The 18,083-nt window shown below is 41.5% G+C and overlaps 1 protein-coding gene across 1 annotated transcript in view; it reads left to right on the forward strand.

The window, feature by feature from the left end:
- LOC101317476 (RP1 axonemal microtubule associated) overlaps positions 1-18,083 on the forward strand; it is a 303,982-nt gene that overhangs the window by 192,985 nt on the left and 92,914 nt on the right. The window contains 4 exon segments of the mRNA XM_073794757.1: positions 12,606-12,668; positions 12,671-12,804; positions 16,160-16,188; positions 16,190-16,229. Coding sequence (XP_073650858.1) covers positions 12,606-12,668; positions 12,671-12,804; positions 16,160-16,188; positions 16,190-16,229 — 266 coding nt within the window.

Raw genomic sequence — 18,083 nt, forward strand, 5'->3', positions numbered from 1 at the left:
TACTGCACCAATTTACATTCCCACCAACAGTGCACAAGTGTTCCCTTTTCTTTTTTTTTTTAACATCTTTATTGGAGTATAATTGCTTTACAATGGTGTAAAGCTTCTGCTGTATAAAAAAGTGAATCAGCTATACGTATACATATATAACCATATCCCCTCCCTCTTGCGTCTCCCTCCCACCTTCCCTATCCCACCCCACTAGGTGGTCACAAAGCACCAAGCTGGTCTCCCTGTGCTATGCGGCTGCTTCCCACTAGCTTATCTGTTTTACATTTGGTAGTGTATATACGTCCATGCCACTCTCTCACTTCGTCCCAGCTTACCCTTCCCCCTCCCCATGTCCTCAAGTCCATTCTCTACATATGCATCTTTATTCCTTTCCTGCCCCTAGGTTCTTCAGAACCTTTTTTTTTTTTTTTAGATTCCATATGTATGTGTTAGCATACAGTATTTGTTTTGCTCTTTCTGACTTACTTCACTGTGTATGACAGACTCCAGGTCCATCCACCTCACTACAAATAACTCAATTTCGTTTCTTTTTATGGCTGAGAAATACTCCATTGTATATATGAGCCATATCTTCTTTATCCATTCATCTGTCAATGGACACTTAGGTTGCTTCCATGTCCTGGTTATTGTAATAGAGCTGCAGTGAACATTGTGGTACATGACTCTGTTTGAATAATGGTTTTCTCAGGGTATATGCCCAGTAGTGGGATTGCTGGGTCATATGGTAGTTCTATTTTTAGTTTTTTAAGGAACCTCCATACTGTTCTCCATAGTGGCTGTATCAATTTACATTCCCACCAACAGTGCAAGAGGGTTTCCTTTTCTCCACACCCTCTCCAGCATTTATTGTTTGTAGATTTTTTTGATAATGGCCATTCTGACTGGTGTGAGGAGATACCTCATTATAGTTTTGATTTGCATTTCTCTAATGATTAGTGATGTTGAGCATCATTTCATGTGTTTGTTGGCAATCTGTGTATCTTCTTTGGAGAAATGTCTATTTAGGTCATCTGCCCATTTTTGGATTGGGTAGTTTGTTTTTTTGATATTGAGCTGCATGAGCTGCTTGTATATTGTGGAGATTAATCCTCTGTCAGTTGCTTCATTTGCAAATATGTTCTCCCCTTCTGAGGGTTGTCTTTTGGTCTTGTTTATGGTTTCCTTTGCTGTGCAAAAGCTTTTAAGTTTCATTAGATCCCATTTGTTTATTTTTGTTTTTATTTCCATTTCTCTAGGAGGTGGGTCAAAAAGGATCTTGCTGTGTTTATGTCATAGACTGTTCTGCCTATGTTTTTCTCTAAGAGTTTTATAGTGTCTGGCCTTATATTTAGGTCTTTAATCAATTTTGAGTTTACTTTTGTGTATGGTGTTAAGGCGTATTCTAATTTCATTCTTTTACATGTACCTGTCCAGTTTTCCCAGCACCACTTATTGAAGAGGCTGTTTTTTCTCCATTGTATATTCTTGCCTCCTTTATCAAAGATAAGGTGACCATATGTGCATGGGTTTACCTCTGGGCTTTCTATTCTATTCCATTGATCTATATTTCTGTTTTTGTGCCAGTACCGTACTGTCTTGATGACTGTAGCTTTGTAGTATAATCTGAAGTCCGGGAGCCTGATTCCTCCAGCTCCGTTTTTCTTTCTCAAGATTGCTTTAGCTATTTGGGGTCTTTTGTGTTTCCACACAAATTGTGCAATTTTTTGTTCTAGTTCTGTGAAAAATGCCATTGGTAGTTTGATAGGGATTGCATTGAATCTGTAGATCCCTTTGGGTAGTCTAGTCATTTTCACAATGTTGATTCTTCCAATCCAGGAACATGGTATATCTCTCCATCTGTTTGTATCATCTTTAATTTATTTCATCAGTGTCTTATAGTTTTCTGCATACAGGTCTTTTGTCTCCTTAGGTAGGTTTATTCCTTAGGTAAGTATTTTATTCTTTTTGTTGCAGTGGTAAATGGGAGTGTTTCCTTAATTTCTCTTTCAGATTTTTCATCATTAGTGTATAGGAATGCAAGAGGTTTCTGTGCATTAACTTTGTATCCTTCTACTTTTCCAAATTCATTGATTAGCTCTAGTAGTTTTCTGGCAGAATCATGTATAGTATCATGTCACCTGTAAACGGTGACAGTTTTACTTCTTCTTTTCCGATTAGGATTCCTTTTATTTCTTTTTCTTCTCTGATTGCTGTGACTAAAACTTCCAAAACTATGTTGAATAATAGTGGTGAGACTGGGCAACCTTGTCTTGTTCGTGATCTTAGTGGAAATGGTTTCAGTTTTTCACCATTGAGAATGATGTGGCTGTGGGTTTGTCATATATGGCCTTTATTATGTTGAGGTAGGTTCACTCTATGCCCACTTTCTGGAGGGTTTTTTATCATAAAAGTGTGTTGAATTTTGTCAAAAGCTTTCTCTGCATCTATTGAGATGATCATATGTTTTTTCTCCTTCAATTGGTTAATATGGTGTATTAATTAATTAATATTGATTGATTTGCGTATATTGAAAAATCCTTGCATTCCTGGGATAAACCCCACTTGATCATGGTGTATGATCCTTTTAATATGCTGTTGGATTCTGTGTGCTAGTATTTTGTTGAGAATTTTTGCATCTATGCTCATCAGTGATATTGTCCGGTAGTTTTCTTTTTCAATGACATCTGTGTCTGGTTTTGCTATCAGGGTGATGGTGGCCTTATGAAATGAGTTGGGAGTGTTCCCCCTCTGCTGTATTTTGGAAGAGTTTGAGAAGGATAGGTGTTAGCTCTTCTCTAAATGCTTGAATTCACCTGTGAAACCATCTGGTCCTGGGCTTTTGTTTGTTGGAAGGTTTTTTTTTTTTTTTTTTTTTTGCGGTACGTGGGCCTCTCACTGTTGTGGCCTCTCCCGTTGTGGAGCACAGGCTCTGGAAGCACAGGCTCAGCGGCCATGGCTCACGGGCCTAGCCGCTCTGCGGCATGTGGGATCTTCCCGGACCGGGGCACAAACCCGTGTCCCCTGCATCGGCAGGCGGACTCTCAACCACTGCGCCACCAGCCAAGCCCTGTTGGAAGGTTTTTAATCACAGCTTCAATTTCAGTGCTTCTAATTGGTCTGTTTATATTTTCTGTTCTTCCTGGTTCAGTCTCAGAAGGTTGCACTTTTCTAAGAATTTGTCCATTTCTTCCAGGTTGTCCATTTTAGTGGCATACAGTTGCTGGTAGCAATCTCTCATGATCCTTTGTATTTCTGCAGTGTCAGTTGTTATGTCTTTTTCATTTCTAAATTTATTGATTTGAGTCTTCTCCCTTTTTTTCTTGATGAGTCTGGCTAATGGTTTATCAATTTTGTTTATTTTCTCAAAGAACCAGCTTTTAGTTTTATTGATCTTGGCTGTTGTTTCCTTCATTTCTTTTTCATTTACTTCTGATCTGATCTTTATGATTTCTTTCCTTCTGCTTACTTTGGGGTATGTTTTGTTCTTCTTTCTCTATTTGCTTTAGGTGTAAGGTTAGGTTGTTTATTTGTAATGTTTCTTGTTTCTTGAGGTAGGATTGTATTGCTATAAACTTCCCTCTTAGAACTGCTTTTGTTGCATCCCATAGGTTTTGGGTCGTTGTGTTTTCATTATCATTTGTTTCTAGGTATTTTTGATTTCCTTTTTGATTTCTTCAGTGATCTCTTGGTTATTTAGTAGTGTATTGTTTAGCCTCCCTGTGTCTGTATTTTTTACAGATTATTTTCCTGTAATTGATATCTAGTCTCGTAGCATTGTGGTCAGAAAAGATACTTGATACGATTTCAATTTTCTTAAATTTACCAAGGCTTGATTGGTGACCCAGCATATGATCTATCCTGGAGAATGTTCCATGAGCACTTGAGAAGAAAGTATATTCTGTTGTTTTTGGATGGAATGTCCTATAAATATCATTTAAGTCCATTTGTTTAATGTATGCTTTAAAGCTTGTGTTTCCTTATTTATTTTCATTTTGGATGAGCTGTCCATTGGTGAAAGTAGGGTGTTAAAGTTCCCTTCTATTATTGTGTTACTGTTGTATTCCCCTTTTATGGCTGTTAGCATTTGCCTTATGTATTGAGGTGCTCCTGTGTTGATGCATAAATATTTACAATTGTTATATCTTCTTCTTGGATAGATCCGTTGATCATTATGTAGTGTCCTTCTTTGTCTCTTGTAATGTCTTTATTTTAAAGTCTGTTTTGTTTGATATGAGAATTGCTACTCAGCCTTTCTTTTGATTTCCATTTACATGGAGTATCTTTTTCCATCCCCTCACTTTCAGGCTGTATGTGCCCCTAGGTCTGAAGTGGGTCTCTTGTACACAGCATATATACGTGTCTTGTTTTTGTATCCATTCAGCCAGTCTGTGTCTTTTGGTTGGAACATTTAATCCATTTACATTTAAGGTAGTTATTGATATGTATGTTCCTATTACCATTTTCTTAATTGTTTTGGGTTTGTTATTGGAAGTCTTTTCATTCTCTTGTGTTTCCCACCTAGAGAAGTTCCTTTAGCATTTGTTGTAAAGCTGCTTTGGTGGTGCTGAATTCTCTTAGCTTTTGCTTGTCTGTAAAGGTTTTAATTTCTCCATTGAATCTTACTGGGTAGAGTAATCTTGGTTGTAGGTTTTCCCCTTTCATCATTTTAAATATGTCCTGCTGCTCCCTTCTGGCTTGCAGAGTTTCTGCTGAATGATCAGCTGTTAACCTTATGGGGATTCCCTTGTATGTTATTTGTTGCTTTTGCCTTGCTGCTTTTAATATTTTTCTTTGTATTTATTTTTTTATATTTTATTTATTATGTGTCTTGGTGTGTTTCTCCTTGGATTGATCCTGTATAGGACTCTCTGTCCTTCCTCGACTTGATTGACTATTTCCTTTCCCATATTAGGGAAGTTTTCAACTGTAATCGCTTCAAATATTTTCTCAGTCCCTTACTTTTTCTCTTCTTCTTCTACGACCTCTATAATTCGAATGTTGGTGCATTTAGTGTTGTCCCAGAGGTCTCTGAGACTGTCCTCAACTCTTTTCATTCTTTTTTCTTTATTCTGCTCTGTGGTAGTTATTTCCACTATTTTATCTTCCAGGTCACTTATCTGTTCTTCGGCCTCAGTTATTCTGCTATTAATTCCTTCTAGAGAATTTTTAATTTCACTTATTGTGTTGTTCCTCATTGTTTGTTTGCTCTTTAGTTCTTCTAGGTCCTTGTTAAACTTTTCTTATATTTTCTCCATTCTTTTTCCAAGATTTTGGATCATCTTTACTGTCATTACTCTGAATTCTTTTTCAGGTAGCCTGCCCATTTCCTCTTCATTTGTTTGGTCTGGTGGGTTTTTACCTTGCTCCTTCATCTGCTGCATATTTCTCTGTCTTCTCATTTTGCTTAACTTACTGTGTTTGGGGTCTCCTTTTTGCAGGCTGCAGGTTCGTAGTTCCTGTTCTTTTTGGTGTCTACCCCCAGTGGCTAAGATTGGTTCAGTGGGTTTTGTAGGCTTCCTGATGGAGGGGACTGGTGCCTGTGTTCTGGTGGATGAGCCTGGATCTTGTTTTTCTGGTGGGCTGGACCCCATTCGGTGATGTGTTTTGGGGTGTCTGTGATCTTATTATGATTTTAGGCAGCCCCTCTGCTAATGGCTGGGGTTGTGTTCCTGTCTTGCTAGTTGTCTGGCATAGGGTGTCCAGCACTGTAGCTTGTTGGTCGTTGAGTGGAGCTGGGTCTTAGCATTGAGATGGAGATCTCTGGGAGAGATTTCACTGTTCGATATTACGTGGAGCTGGGAGGTCTCCGATGGACCAATGTCGTAAACTCGGCTCTCCCACCTCAGAGGCTCAGGCCTGACGCCCAGCTGGAGCACTGAGACCCTGTCAGCCACATGGCTCAGAAGAAAGGGGAGAAAAAAAATGAAAGAAAGAAAGACCAAAAAATAAATAAATAAAATAAATAAAGTTATTAAAATAAAAAAGTAATAAAAAAAAGAAAGAAGGAAACATGAGAGTGACCAAACCAGAAAACAAATCCACCAATGATAACAATCGCTAAAAATTATACTAAAAAAAAAAAAAAAAAACCCCAAAACGGACAGACAGAACCCTAGGACAAATGGTAAAAGCAAAGCTATACAGACGAAATCACACAAAGAAACATACACATACACACTGACAAAAATAGAAAAAGTAAAAGAACGTATATGTGAAAAAAAAGGAAGAGAGCAACCAAATCAGTACACATATCTACCAATGATAAGAAGCTGTAAATACTAAACTAAGGTAAACATAAAACCAGAAACACATTAGATGCAGAAAGCAAACCCCAGTCTACAGTTGCCCCCAAAGTCCACTGCCTCAGTTTGGGGATGATTTGTTTGTCTATTCAGGTATTCCACAGATGCAGGTACATCAGGTTGACTGTGGAGATTTAATCCGCTGCTCCTGAGGCTGCTGGGAGAGATTTCCCTTTCTCTTCTTTGTTTGCACAGCTCCTGGGGTTCAGCTTTGGGTTTGGCCCCGCTGCTGCCTGTAGGTTGCTGAGGGCATCTGTTCTTCACTCAGACAGGACGGGGTTAAAGGAGCAGCTGATTCAGGGGCTCTGGCTCACTCAGGCCAGGGGGAGGGAGGGGTACGGAATGTGGGGTGAGCCTGCAGCAGCAGAGGCCAGCGTGACGTTTCACCAGCCTGAGGCGCACCCTGTATTCTCCCAGGGAAGTTGTCCCTGGATCACAGGACCCTGGCAGTGGCGGGCTGCACAGGCTCCTGGGAGGGGAGGTGTGGACAGTGACCTGTGCTTGCACACAGGCTTCTTGGTGGCTGCAGCAGCAGCCTTAGCATTTCATGCCCGTGTCTGTCATCTGCGCTGACAGCTGTGGCTCGCGCCTGTCTGTGGAACTCGTTTATGCAGTGCTCTGAATCTCCTCTCCTCACGCACCCCAAAACAATGGTCTCTTGCCTCTTCGGCAGCTCCAGACCTTTTCCCGGACTCCCTCCTGGCTAGCTGTGGCGCACTAGCCCCCTTCAGGCTGTGGTCACACAGCCAACCCCAGTCCTCTCCCTGGGTTCTGACCTCCGAAGCCTGAGCCTCAGCTCCCAGCCCCCACCTGTCGTGGCAGGTGAGCAGACAAGCTTCTCGGGCTGATGAGTGCCGGTCGGCACTGATCCTCTGTGTGGGAATCTCCCCGCTTTGCCCTCCGCACCCCTGTGGCTGTGCTCTCCTTCATGGCTCCGAAGCTTCCCCCCACCCAACCCCCACCTCCGCCAGTGAAGGGGCTTCCTAATGTGTGGAAACCTTTCCCCCTTCACAGCTCCTTTCCCGAGGGGCAGGTCCCATCCCTATTTTTGTCTCTGTTTTTTCTTTTGCCCTTCCCAGGTACGCAAGGAGGTTCTTGCCTTTTGGGAGGTGTGAGGTCTTCTGCCAGTGTTCAGTAGGTGTTCTGTAGGGGTTGTTCCACAGGTAGATGTATCTCTGTTGTATTTGTGGGGAGGAAGGTGATCTCTACGTCTTACTCCTCTGCCATCTTGAAGGTCCCTCCTCAAGTGTTCCCTTTTCGCTACATCCTCACCAACACTTGTTATCTCTTGTCTTTTTGATAACAGCCGTTCTGACAGGTGTGAGGTGACATCTCATTGTGGTTTTGTTTTGCAATCTGCTGCTGATTAGTGATGCTGAACATCTTTTCAAGTGCCTGTGGGCCTTTTGGTTGTCTTCTTTGGAAAATGTCACTTTAGTTCCTGTCCTTTTAAAAATTGAATTATTTGTTTTTTGTTATTGAGTTGTTCTTTATATATTTTGGATAATAATCCCTTATGTGATGCCATTGTTAAATTTGCAAGTATTGGAAAGTGTAAGTTTTATACTGAGGCAAGGCAGACCAAATCATTTTCAAAAATGATAAAATTAGGCTTCATGATAAATATAGACCTGTACAAATCATTCTTTCATTTAATAAATCATCAAATATGTGTTGCATGCCTACTAAATGTCAGATATAAGGCAATATAGTGATGGGTACAACATCTGACCTCTAGAAGTTCAGTCTAGTGATCCAGATAAGCATTGAACCTTTACACAGAAATACACAGTTAAAAATAGATAAATGAGATGAAGAAAATATCTAAGGCAAGCTAGACACAAAATAAAATTTGTCATTAATTCATTGTGCAAAGACATAAGTTCTGTATTATAGTTGATGGCAATACAGTAGAAATGAAGAGTGAGCGTAATTTATGAAGCTTTTTTTTTTTTTTTTGGCTGAGTTGGGTCTCAGTTGCTGCGCGTGGGCTTTCTCTAGTTGCAGCGAGCAGGGGCTACTCTTCGTTGCGGTGTGCAGGCTTCTCATTGCGGGGGCTTCTCTTGTTGCGGAGCACAGGCTCTAGGCACGCGGGCTTCAGTAGTTGTGGCACGCGGGCTCAGTAGTTGTGGTTCACGGGCTCTAGAGCGCAGGCTCAGTAGTTGTGGTGCATGGGCTTAGTTGCTCCTAGGCTTGTGAGCTCTTCCTGGACCAGGGCTCTAACTGGCGTCCTCTGTATTGGCAGGCAGATTCTTAACCACTGCACCACCAGGGAAGCCCCTATGAAGCTATTCTAAATGCTGACATGGCACAGACTTTGGATTTGGACATGAAATCCTGAAAATCCAGATGATAAAGCTCTCCTAATACAAATGCCATCTACGAAATGCCCATGACTTGTTTAAACTTTGCCTTCTCTGGTTGCAGTAGAAATGATTTTTATAAGCATCCATGACTTAAGTGGAGAAAACACCTCTTCCCATATGAACATTACCTAGAAGACTCTAATTCATTGCTGATTAATTAGATCATGACTCTCTTCAGTTGTCTTCTTTCTACCTCTACCAAACCATAGTTAAAATTTGTTTCTCAAAAGAATACCTTCCTCTTGCGTTTGCAATTTAGCTGTTGTGCTAGATAGATTTGGGTTACATTAGCCATTCATATTAAAATCATGTTAGTTGAAAAATACTTCAGAAAACGTATTTCATACTTTCAAAGACATCAGAGACAGCTGTCACCTCCTGCAGAATGAGATTATGTTTGTCAGTGTACTTTCAGGGTAGGGCAAGGTGTTCATTCACTGTTCAGGGAATTAGGTATTGTAGATAAAATAAACCTGTCCTCTGTATTCAAAATGCTCATTTAGTAAGAAATAAAAATGGGACTGTTCTCATCTACATCAAAGGGAGACAAAGATTTAGAACTTATAGTACCGCATATACAGTAAACGGTGCTTTTATAGCGGTAAATAGAGGTGCAGTGCTTGAATTTGCAGTGCTCTCCTGAGGGCTATAGGTTGGATTATGTTGCTGGTTCTGTTAGGGAAAGTAGAGCTCAAGGAAGAAATCTTGTTTTTTAAAAGAAATTTTTAATTATGGAAAATTTCAAACATAAATAAAAGTAGAGAGAATGGAATAATGAATCCTCAGGTATCCATTGCTCAGTTTCAAAAATTACCAATATCTGCCTAATCTTGTTTGTTTAGAACTATAGATTTTATTCAGAAACACCCTGAAGGGGTCTGTCAGTTAATCCAGAGTCCCCATCAAATATTCTTCCAGCTTAGAATATTTTAAATCTCCAGTCGACAAAATCAAGTGCTTTTATGTTTCTCAAACGGATAAATTTATGGTCTGAGACTAATGGACTTTGGTTCATTTCCAAAAGATCAGGGCATTGAATTGAATTCATATTTAATTGACAACAGCACAGACTTTGATACATTGTTCTGTATTACAGGCTACACCACGTTCAGTCGTCAATTTTTGTAAGGTGAGTGCACTCTGAAGATGCGCTATGTTCATGCAAATGCTTTATGTTTGTGAAAATGCTAGAACGGGAAGAAGAGGCTTTGGAGACAAGCAACTTGTTTGCAGGTTAAATCACACAAACAAGCTGAGCTCAGACACACGCACACACACACATGCAGACACACACACTTGTGTGTGCACACCTGGAAAGCTAAACCCAAGTAACCACGGTCTGTGGACCCCACCCCAGCGTTCGTTCATCTGTTTGCGGTTCCCGGTTCATCGTTCGTTCGCTGGCCTTCCTGCCCGGGTCTCTCCCTGCTCCATACAGCTTACCCGTTTCAGGCCGATGTTTCTAATACTCTAATCACCTCACCACCAGACTTCAGCAGATGGTGCCCGCACAACTGTGTCCCGACTCCCTCCCCACCTGCCCGCGCCGTCTACCGCCTCACTGTCTCTCCTCTTCTCACGTGACATCTGTGTGATGTCATGGTCAACACATGTCACCACGTGTGGTTCTCCCATCGTGCCCGCTGCTTCAAGCCTTTGTGCGTGTGGGCCTGCTGGTCCCTCCACCTGGAATGCCCTTCCCTTCTTTCTGCAAAATTCTGATTCATCGTCATACATCCAGCACGTGATTCCCTCAGGGATGCCCCTCCTGCCTGCCCCTCCACAGTCAGTCAGTCCCTGCTCTCTGCTACATCTCAGCTTCATAGCATTTCTTTTGTTTTCTATGAGTGCGTCTGCTTGTTTGAAATCAAATACCTATACATCTGCCTTTCCCACTAGGCAATGTGTATCTCCAGGTTGAGATTTTCATTATTTTTCAAAATTTTAATCTCTGTCGTCAGTATTTAGAGAGCCATGAACCACACACAGTGCCCAGCAAAATAATAGGAACTACATAAAGTTTTCTTGAATGCAGTAAAAATAATCCTTTTTGATGACTAAGATGCTGATTAAATGATTAGCCTCCTACAGCAACTCTTACTGACCTGGATCACTGGTTGCTCCCTGGCACTCACGAACGTGCTGTGGAGTTTTCCTCACTAGAGATCTGACCGCGCTCTTGTCTTGGGTCTGGAGAAGTTCCAAGTGGGTTTGCAAGGTTCCTGATGGTGCTTGACTAGAAATAGCGAGAAGAGTCAGCCAGCATTTGGGTGTTGAGGGTTAGATTGTGTCAGCAAGATTCGTTGGACCGATTTTTTGTGATCTTTCGCAGGGCAGCTACCTTTGATACTTCATCCAGGATGGCATGGGGCTCACGCTTGTCTGCCTAGGGTTCACGCTGAGTTCTTTGTTGCTGCCTGTGTAGCTCTGGGCAGACGATTCAACCTCTGAGTTCTGACCTGTCCACCTGTTTAATAGGGCTCCGTGCCTCTTAGGATAGTGTGTGGGATGAGCAAGGTTGACGTGACGCTGCACGTTCAGTGTGTAGGACAGTGCTCGGCACAGGGTGAAAGGCCTCGTGTCCCGGGGAACCCATGTCTAGTGGAGCAGCCCCATCTGGCTTGTTTAAGCACTGAGGCTTCGGAGTGTGACATCCCATCGTTTCCTTATTGCATGACTTGGGCATGTTAGTTAACCTCTGCCTCTTTTTCTCATCTTAAAATGGACATCAGAATTTGACTGACTTCATGGGGTGAGAAATGAATATAAAGTATTCATCACAGACCCTACTATATAGTAGGAGCTTGATACATGGTGATTATTATAATTGTAGGGAAAAAAATGCCGGCTGTTATAATGACAGAAATTACCCAGTATAGTGAAGGAGGAGCAACTATTAAAAATGAATGCCAGTTCTTTCTTAGGGCTTACAGTTTTTGTGTGTGTGTAGTTTTTATTTTAACATTTCTTCATCAGAGCAGGAAATAGCTAGTTATTTGCTGGGTTTGTTGTCATCCTTGTTGGTGCTGTACTGGTGAGACCCTAGGTGCTACCTAGGGTTGCCTGTAGTTTCAAGGAAGAGTCTTGGCTTCCTTTTAGCCATTTGACCTGAGGAAATCTGTCTCATTTCCTAAGTCTGCAATATTTCTACCTGAAAGTATCAGTGAAGAGCTGACGTGAGGTTCTTGGGTCAATGCAGACACCAGTGCAGTGTAGCTTGGTACCCAGGATCTCCTTAGATGCGCGTACAGGCTAAAGCGAGTGCAAAGAGGGCAGCAGTTGTAACCCAGGTGTAACTGGGGCCTCGCTTCCTAAGCATCTCGTGTGGATGAGGAGTGGCTGTTTGGTGACTGCCGGCGGCTGCGGCCGCTACGGGGCAGGACCTGTTCCTCCCGCCACTGCAGCCTGGCCTGCTCAAAGCACCTCGGAAACCGTTTGCATTTGTGACAATCCTACCTTCGGCTCCAAACCCTTCACTGTTCTCTCTGATAGGGTACTTTTTTTTCCAGAAACAGTTCAAAAACTTTTCTGTCTCTTTCATTTGTCATTCTTACATCTCATTTGAAAATGTGTTTTAATTGCACTTTTCTTTTGTTAATTTATATTGTAGTCGTTCTGTCTAAAACTGTAAGCCAGGTGGGCAGATTCATGAAAAAACTGCAAATTCCAGCATGTACCCGTGTTGTGTTGAGGACAAGTGAAAGATTGCTAGGCACGTCAGATGGTTAACGCTCTAATTTAATTTACTTCAAGCAGTTGAGCTTCAGCTGACCAGAGCCCTGCTGTGAGGAGACAAGCACAAATCAATGCCCGGGAGTTGTAGCAGCTTGGAGCCTCCCTGTCCCACCCCAGCCCTCCCCGCTCAGGGTTGGTGTCCTTGGGCTCCAGGTGACAAGAGATACTGTCAGCCTGATGTTGCATCTGATGTGCTACTTTTTCCCCATAGCAGAAATCAGACCTTCCCAAAGCCGTGAGACTCCCCTGTCGGAAGATGAATGGAAGGTGTTAGTGTGACGGGAAACACAGGGACTCGAGCCAGTGTCCCACTCTGGGTGTATGGAGACCGGGGTGTCGCTGGACCAATCCCTCTCAGCAAGGACAGCCCAGAGCAGCTGTTCCTTCCCAGACAGGAAGATACGTTTCAGGTGGGCAGCATTGACCATCCTGTTGGTTTTATGAACATTTCAAAGGAATTTCTATAACACAGAGGGTGTGATTGTGTGTGTGTCCTATATAAAGTAAATCTCCGGTCCATTAGAATCCCTGTGAATGATGCTAATGCCTATTGTAATTATCAAAGGAAGCATTTTTTCCCCTACATATCTTATATTAGCCAAGTTGTAGAAGAAAATTGCTTTCTTTAAAAACAGCTCATGTTAAGCCATTGGTTTGAAACTCTCCCCATAAACCATCAACCTCAACTCAAATTTTAGCCAGATTATTAGCCATTTAGAGATTGTTCTGATGATGAAAACCCTTCTTTTATATGCTTGCATATACTCTTAGATGTTGCTCTGCTGACCTGTGTGGGTGTGAAATCATTTTCTTGACATCTTCAGAGGCTATTTTTTGAGGTTCTGCCAATGCTCGTTTGAATATCTCTCTCCTTAGCATCAGAGAACACTGAGCTGCATTGTTTTGAGAATTTTGAGAATCGCTGGGTGCTTCCCCCAGTTCCTCAGGGCTTTGGACAGTTACATTCCACTTCGCTGATTCACCGCACTCCCACAGGGTGAAAGCTAAACAGGTCTGTGGTGCACTGTTCAAGGGCAGGTTTTCTCCCTGGGGAATGTTCCTTTGTGTCCTAAGACTAGACAGAGAATAGGGAATGATTGGGGCCAACTCAAGTCACCAGGAAGCCAAGGCTGCTTAGGCTGTAGTACATGGCCATCACTAATACTTACGTAGTTTATAGATTTTCAGACCTGAACCTGGCATTCTTCTTTTGCAACCATTAGGTTTTCAGTCAAGACTGCAGTCATGAAGGAGCACTTTGGACCAGTTCACAGGCAGTCATACCTTATACAACACGTGCATTTCAAAAGATTATTTGCAGATGATTGTTTAGAATTCAATATGCATGTGTTATGGCTAGATCCCTGGGCAACCCCACAAAAGTCTATTACCGAGAGTATACTTTGTGGTGTATGTATTTAATGTGTCGGTAAATCCTGTCAAGGTTTTCCTGGGAAGGTTCACCCAGGGTCCTGTCTTGGAGTGGATGGCGTGGATTCTCAGTCTTGATTACACATTGGAATCACCTGGGGAGCTTTAAAAACCACCAAAGCCTCCTTGTTTTACCTCCAGACATTCCAATTCTAGGGTGCAGCCTGGGCGCTGAGGTGTTTAGAAGCTTCCCAAATGACTGTAAAGTGCAGCCAAGGCTGAGAATCCCAGTTGCAGCATTCGACTGCAGATCAGGTGAGCTGGATCAGAGCCCTAGCTTTCTGTGTATTCACTGTGTGACCTTGAATGTGTCCCTTATTTTCTCCAGGCCAGGATTATATTTACATATAGAATGGAGGAAATGATAATCTGTTTTTTCCCTAAATTCCAAGGTAGTCTGATGACAAAAAGAGACAATGTATATACATTAAAAAAATCCTATGGACATATAGAGAATGTAGTAAATTGGTTAAGAACAGAGGTCTTGGAGGTATAGAGACCAGTTTCGAATCCAGATGGGACACTCATTAGTTCTGTGTGACCTTGAGCAGATTGCTTATTCTCACTAATCTTGGATTTCCTTCCTAGTAAAGAGGGGGAGGTGGGTAATAATTCTACTTATTTAAAAGGCTCGTGAGGTTTAAAGACTGTCTGGGAATGTGTGTGATGGGCAGTGCCCCTGGGAGGTGGGTATCGATTACAGTTGCCGAGGTCTCTCTCCTGGCCAGTGGCACCAGCATATGTTCCTATTGGCTGTGAAGTGAGAGCAGGACTTACCCAGCTCTAAGCTACTACCTCAACTGCAGAGGTTAGGGATGGGTACAAAAGTCCCCAGGAGTTTAGGGCCTTGTGGACCCTCGGCCAGCAGCATGGGCATCACCTGGGAGCTTGTGAGACATCCAGGCTCTTGGGTCCCACACCAGACAGACTGAATCAAAATCTGCATTTTAACAGGATCCCCAGGTAATCTGTGTAGACACTAATGGTTTTCTGCATCCCTTACTTTCTTTTAATATTTTTTATTGAAGTATAGTTGATTTACAATATTGTGTTAGTTTCAGGTGTACAGCATAGTAATTCAGTATTTTTGCAGATTATACTCCATTATAGGTCATTATAAGATGATGGGTATAATTCCCTGTTCTATGCAACATATCCTTGTTGATTATGTACTTTCTATATGGTAGTGTGTATCTGTTAATCCCTTACCACTAATCTGTCCCTCCTCCTTCCCTCTCCCTTTGGTAACCACTTCTTTGTTTTCTGTCTGTGAGTCTGCTCCTGTCTTGCATATATATTCATTTGTATTATGTTTTAGATTCCACATATAAGTGATATTGTATGGTATTTGTCTTTCTCTGTATGACTTATTTCACTTATTTAAGTTATTAAATAATAAGGTGGTGTATTGCCCTTTTGAATCCTCACAGTCCAATGGCCTAGACATATCTTACTATAGTGAAAATGTCTGCTTATAAATCTCCCTCCCTCACTAGACTAGAAATTTCTGAGTTAGGAACTATGCCATCACCTTCATCTTTGTATACCTGTGGCCTTGCACATTTCCTACATTATATGTTAAATAAACATTAATTTAGTTGAACTGAAAATTGTGTGCAACAGACATTATGTCCATTCAACCCATAAAGAAACTGAGGACCAGAGATGTAAAACAACCTATTTTACCCAGATCACAGCGTCCAAGATACCAACGGAGCCCAAAGTGATTCCAAAGCCAGTTCTCCACAATGCCACCTGGATAACAGATAGTCTTGGGTCATGTCAGACACTAAGCAGGTGCACATGCTGTGTGTGCAAGTTTGTTTCTCTTCCTTGAGCTTTAAACATCTATGTCTTAGCCTATGAGTCTAACTGAGAGGATTTTCAGAGTAGAAGGAAGTTCTAGACTCACTGGTACTTTTTCTTAAGCTTGTAGAAATAGCTATATTTAACTTTGATGAAAATTGGGTTTTTTTTCTTCTTAAAATAAGAGCCCATCTTTCTGTCATTGGAACTGAGCTCAGAAGACGTTGGCTTCCAGTGAGACTGCGGTAGTCAGAGGACTGAGCATATGCATGCTCTTATCCTGTTCTTTCAGCTGACTCCTTCTGCATATTTTTTTTGTCAAGCCTCATGATATTTCTGTCTCATATTCTGTGTCTGTGGTGCCCACTGATAGCTTCTCGGGAGGGCTTAATCTGTAGACTCTGAAAGGGTCCCTGAGAGCTATTCAGCTACGAGGAACAAAGAATGCATTTCGTTAAGAAGAGAAAGAATTTTTTAACGTGCTTAACTTAAAACAGTCTTCTCATTTTTTCTTTGCATTTCATTCAGGTTGAAATAAGAAGCGTTGGTAAGATATATAAGGATAGGACATGATGGAACCGAGTGGAGCTTACAGAGGGTAATGTTTTTTCTTTTGTGCTTCGTAGTTATTCCATTATGAAAAGAAATAAGCAGGATTATTAAAGCAATGAGAAAGATAACATATTTCTCTAGTTGTGCAAAATGTGAACAAAATTTTGTAGATATTACACTTCAGATACATATGGTTCATCTTCGAGAGTTTTTTAAAAGTAGCATTTTAATTGTATTTGCAAAGGCAATGTGCGTTCATGGGAGATCTGAAGAATACAGTGAAGTATAAGAATGAAAGTAAGTAGTTATTCATTGATCATCAGGTGACCACTGGAGTGGTTCTTTTTCTTCAAATCCTTTTCCTATGAGTCTCTCTCACGAACTCTGTCTCCCTAAACACACAGACACACACACACACACACACACACACACACCCCAAACATGTAAATGTTATATGTATGGAAGAACATATATTGTCTATGTACACTTACACATATCTTGCCCTTTTATGAAATGGAATCATGCTATGTGTGCACTTTGGAATCCTACCTCAACAGTAACAGTAATAGCAATACCGATAATCATAAGTGTTTGCTGAGTGCTTAGCATATACCAGCTGCCTTACAAATACTATCATATTTCTGTTGCCTAACAGCTACTCTTTGATTTAGGTGCCATTGATATTCCTATTTTATAGATAAGAAAACTGAGGCTCAATAAAGTTAACTAATTTGAAATAAAGTAATTTGAACCAAAGTCACTTAAAAATGGTTTTACTGTATTTTGGGCTCTGGGGACTGAGCTCTTAAGCACCATCATGGGCCTCAAGTTTGTTTTCAGAAATAGAGAGCAGTTAAATTCTGAGAAGCCATGAGATTTCTGTATGGAAGCAGTAATTATTGTAGGGTCAGATAACATGGTTTGAATCATAGAACATCTCTGCTTTCTAGCTTTAAATGCCGAGTCTGTCACTGATTCCTTTACAGGAATGTTATATGTTATTTAAAATTTTTTAAGGTTTAAAACTTTGAAAACCACTGACAGAATCTAGAAAATTTATCATTTTTCCATTTAAAAGTTTCTTGGCCTTATCCGTGATTTTTAACCTTGTGTGTTTGGTCATATAATGAAAGTAAATGAGAAAATGTTAAATTTGCTGAAATGTTTATTGTAGCATTTCTTAGCACATAACTAATACTATAATGAAAACTGGCATTCTTACCATATAGGAGCAGGTAAATATGTTCCAGTGAGTTAGGCAAGAAGTATTTTCCGAGCACCTAATATATGACTTGCGTTGTGCTAAGTGCTGGTGAGAACGGGAGAAAACCATATGGAGGCTTTAACGTTTTTCTAGTCAGAAGCTTTGCATGGTTTCAAAGCAGAGACAAAAAGTGACCTTTTAAGGAGAAGATGCGAAACCCATAGAACCTGCAAAATTTAGCAAAATTACCAATTCTGCACTTGTGAATTACTGGGAAAGACAAGTCAGAACATCTCAGAAAAGACCTGCCCGTTTGTCAAGTTGGCCTGTAGTTGCTAGCATGACTTGTGCTTTCTCTGGGGCCCTGGAATGAGAAGGGTGTTCAGGGTTACAGCAACATCACTGTGCAGTGATCCTCCAGCTGGAGGGGAAAGCATCCCTGGGCAGGGGGCAGGGGCGCTGAGGGGAGGCAGGACTCCTGCCCTGGCCAGGCCTCTGCACGCACAAGAGGCTCCCAGTAAATAGTTCTGTGGTGAAACACTGAGTTTTCATTCCTCTCTTGGAGATCTGCAATGCATGTTGATATGGCTAAGGCTCTGAGATGCCCTGGAGTAAAAAAAATCTCACGGCATTTCCAAACTAAATGCACCATCAGACCATATTTTGCAGGTAGAATCTATTAATATCCCTTGAAAT

This window comes from Tursiops truncatus, chromosome 17, assembly GCF_011762595.2.
Source record: "Tursiops truncatus isolate mTurTru1 chromosome 17, mTurTru1.mat.Y, whole genome shotgun sequence".
NCBI classification, from domain to species: Eukaryota; Metazoa; Chordata; class Mammalia; order Artiodactyla; family Delphinidae; genus Tursiops; species Tursiops truncatus.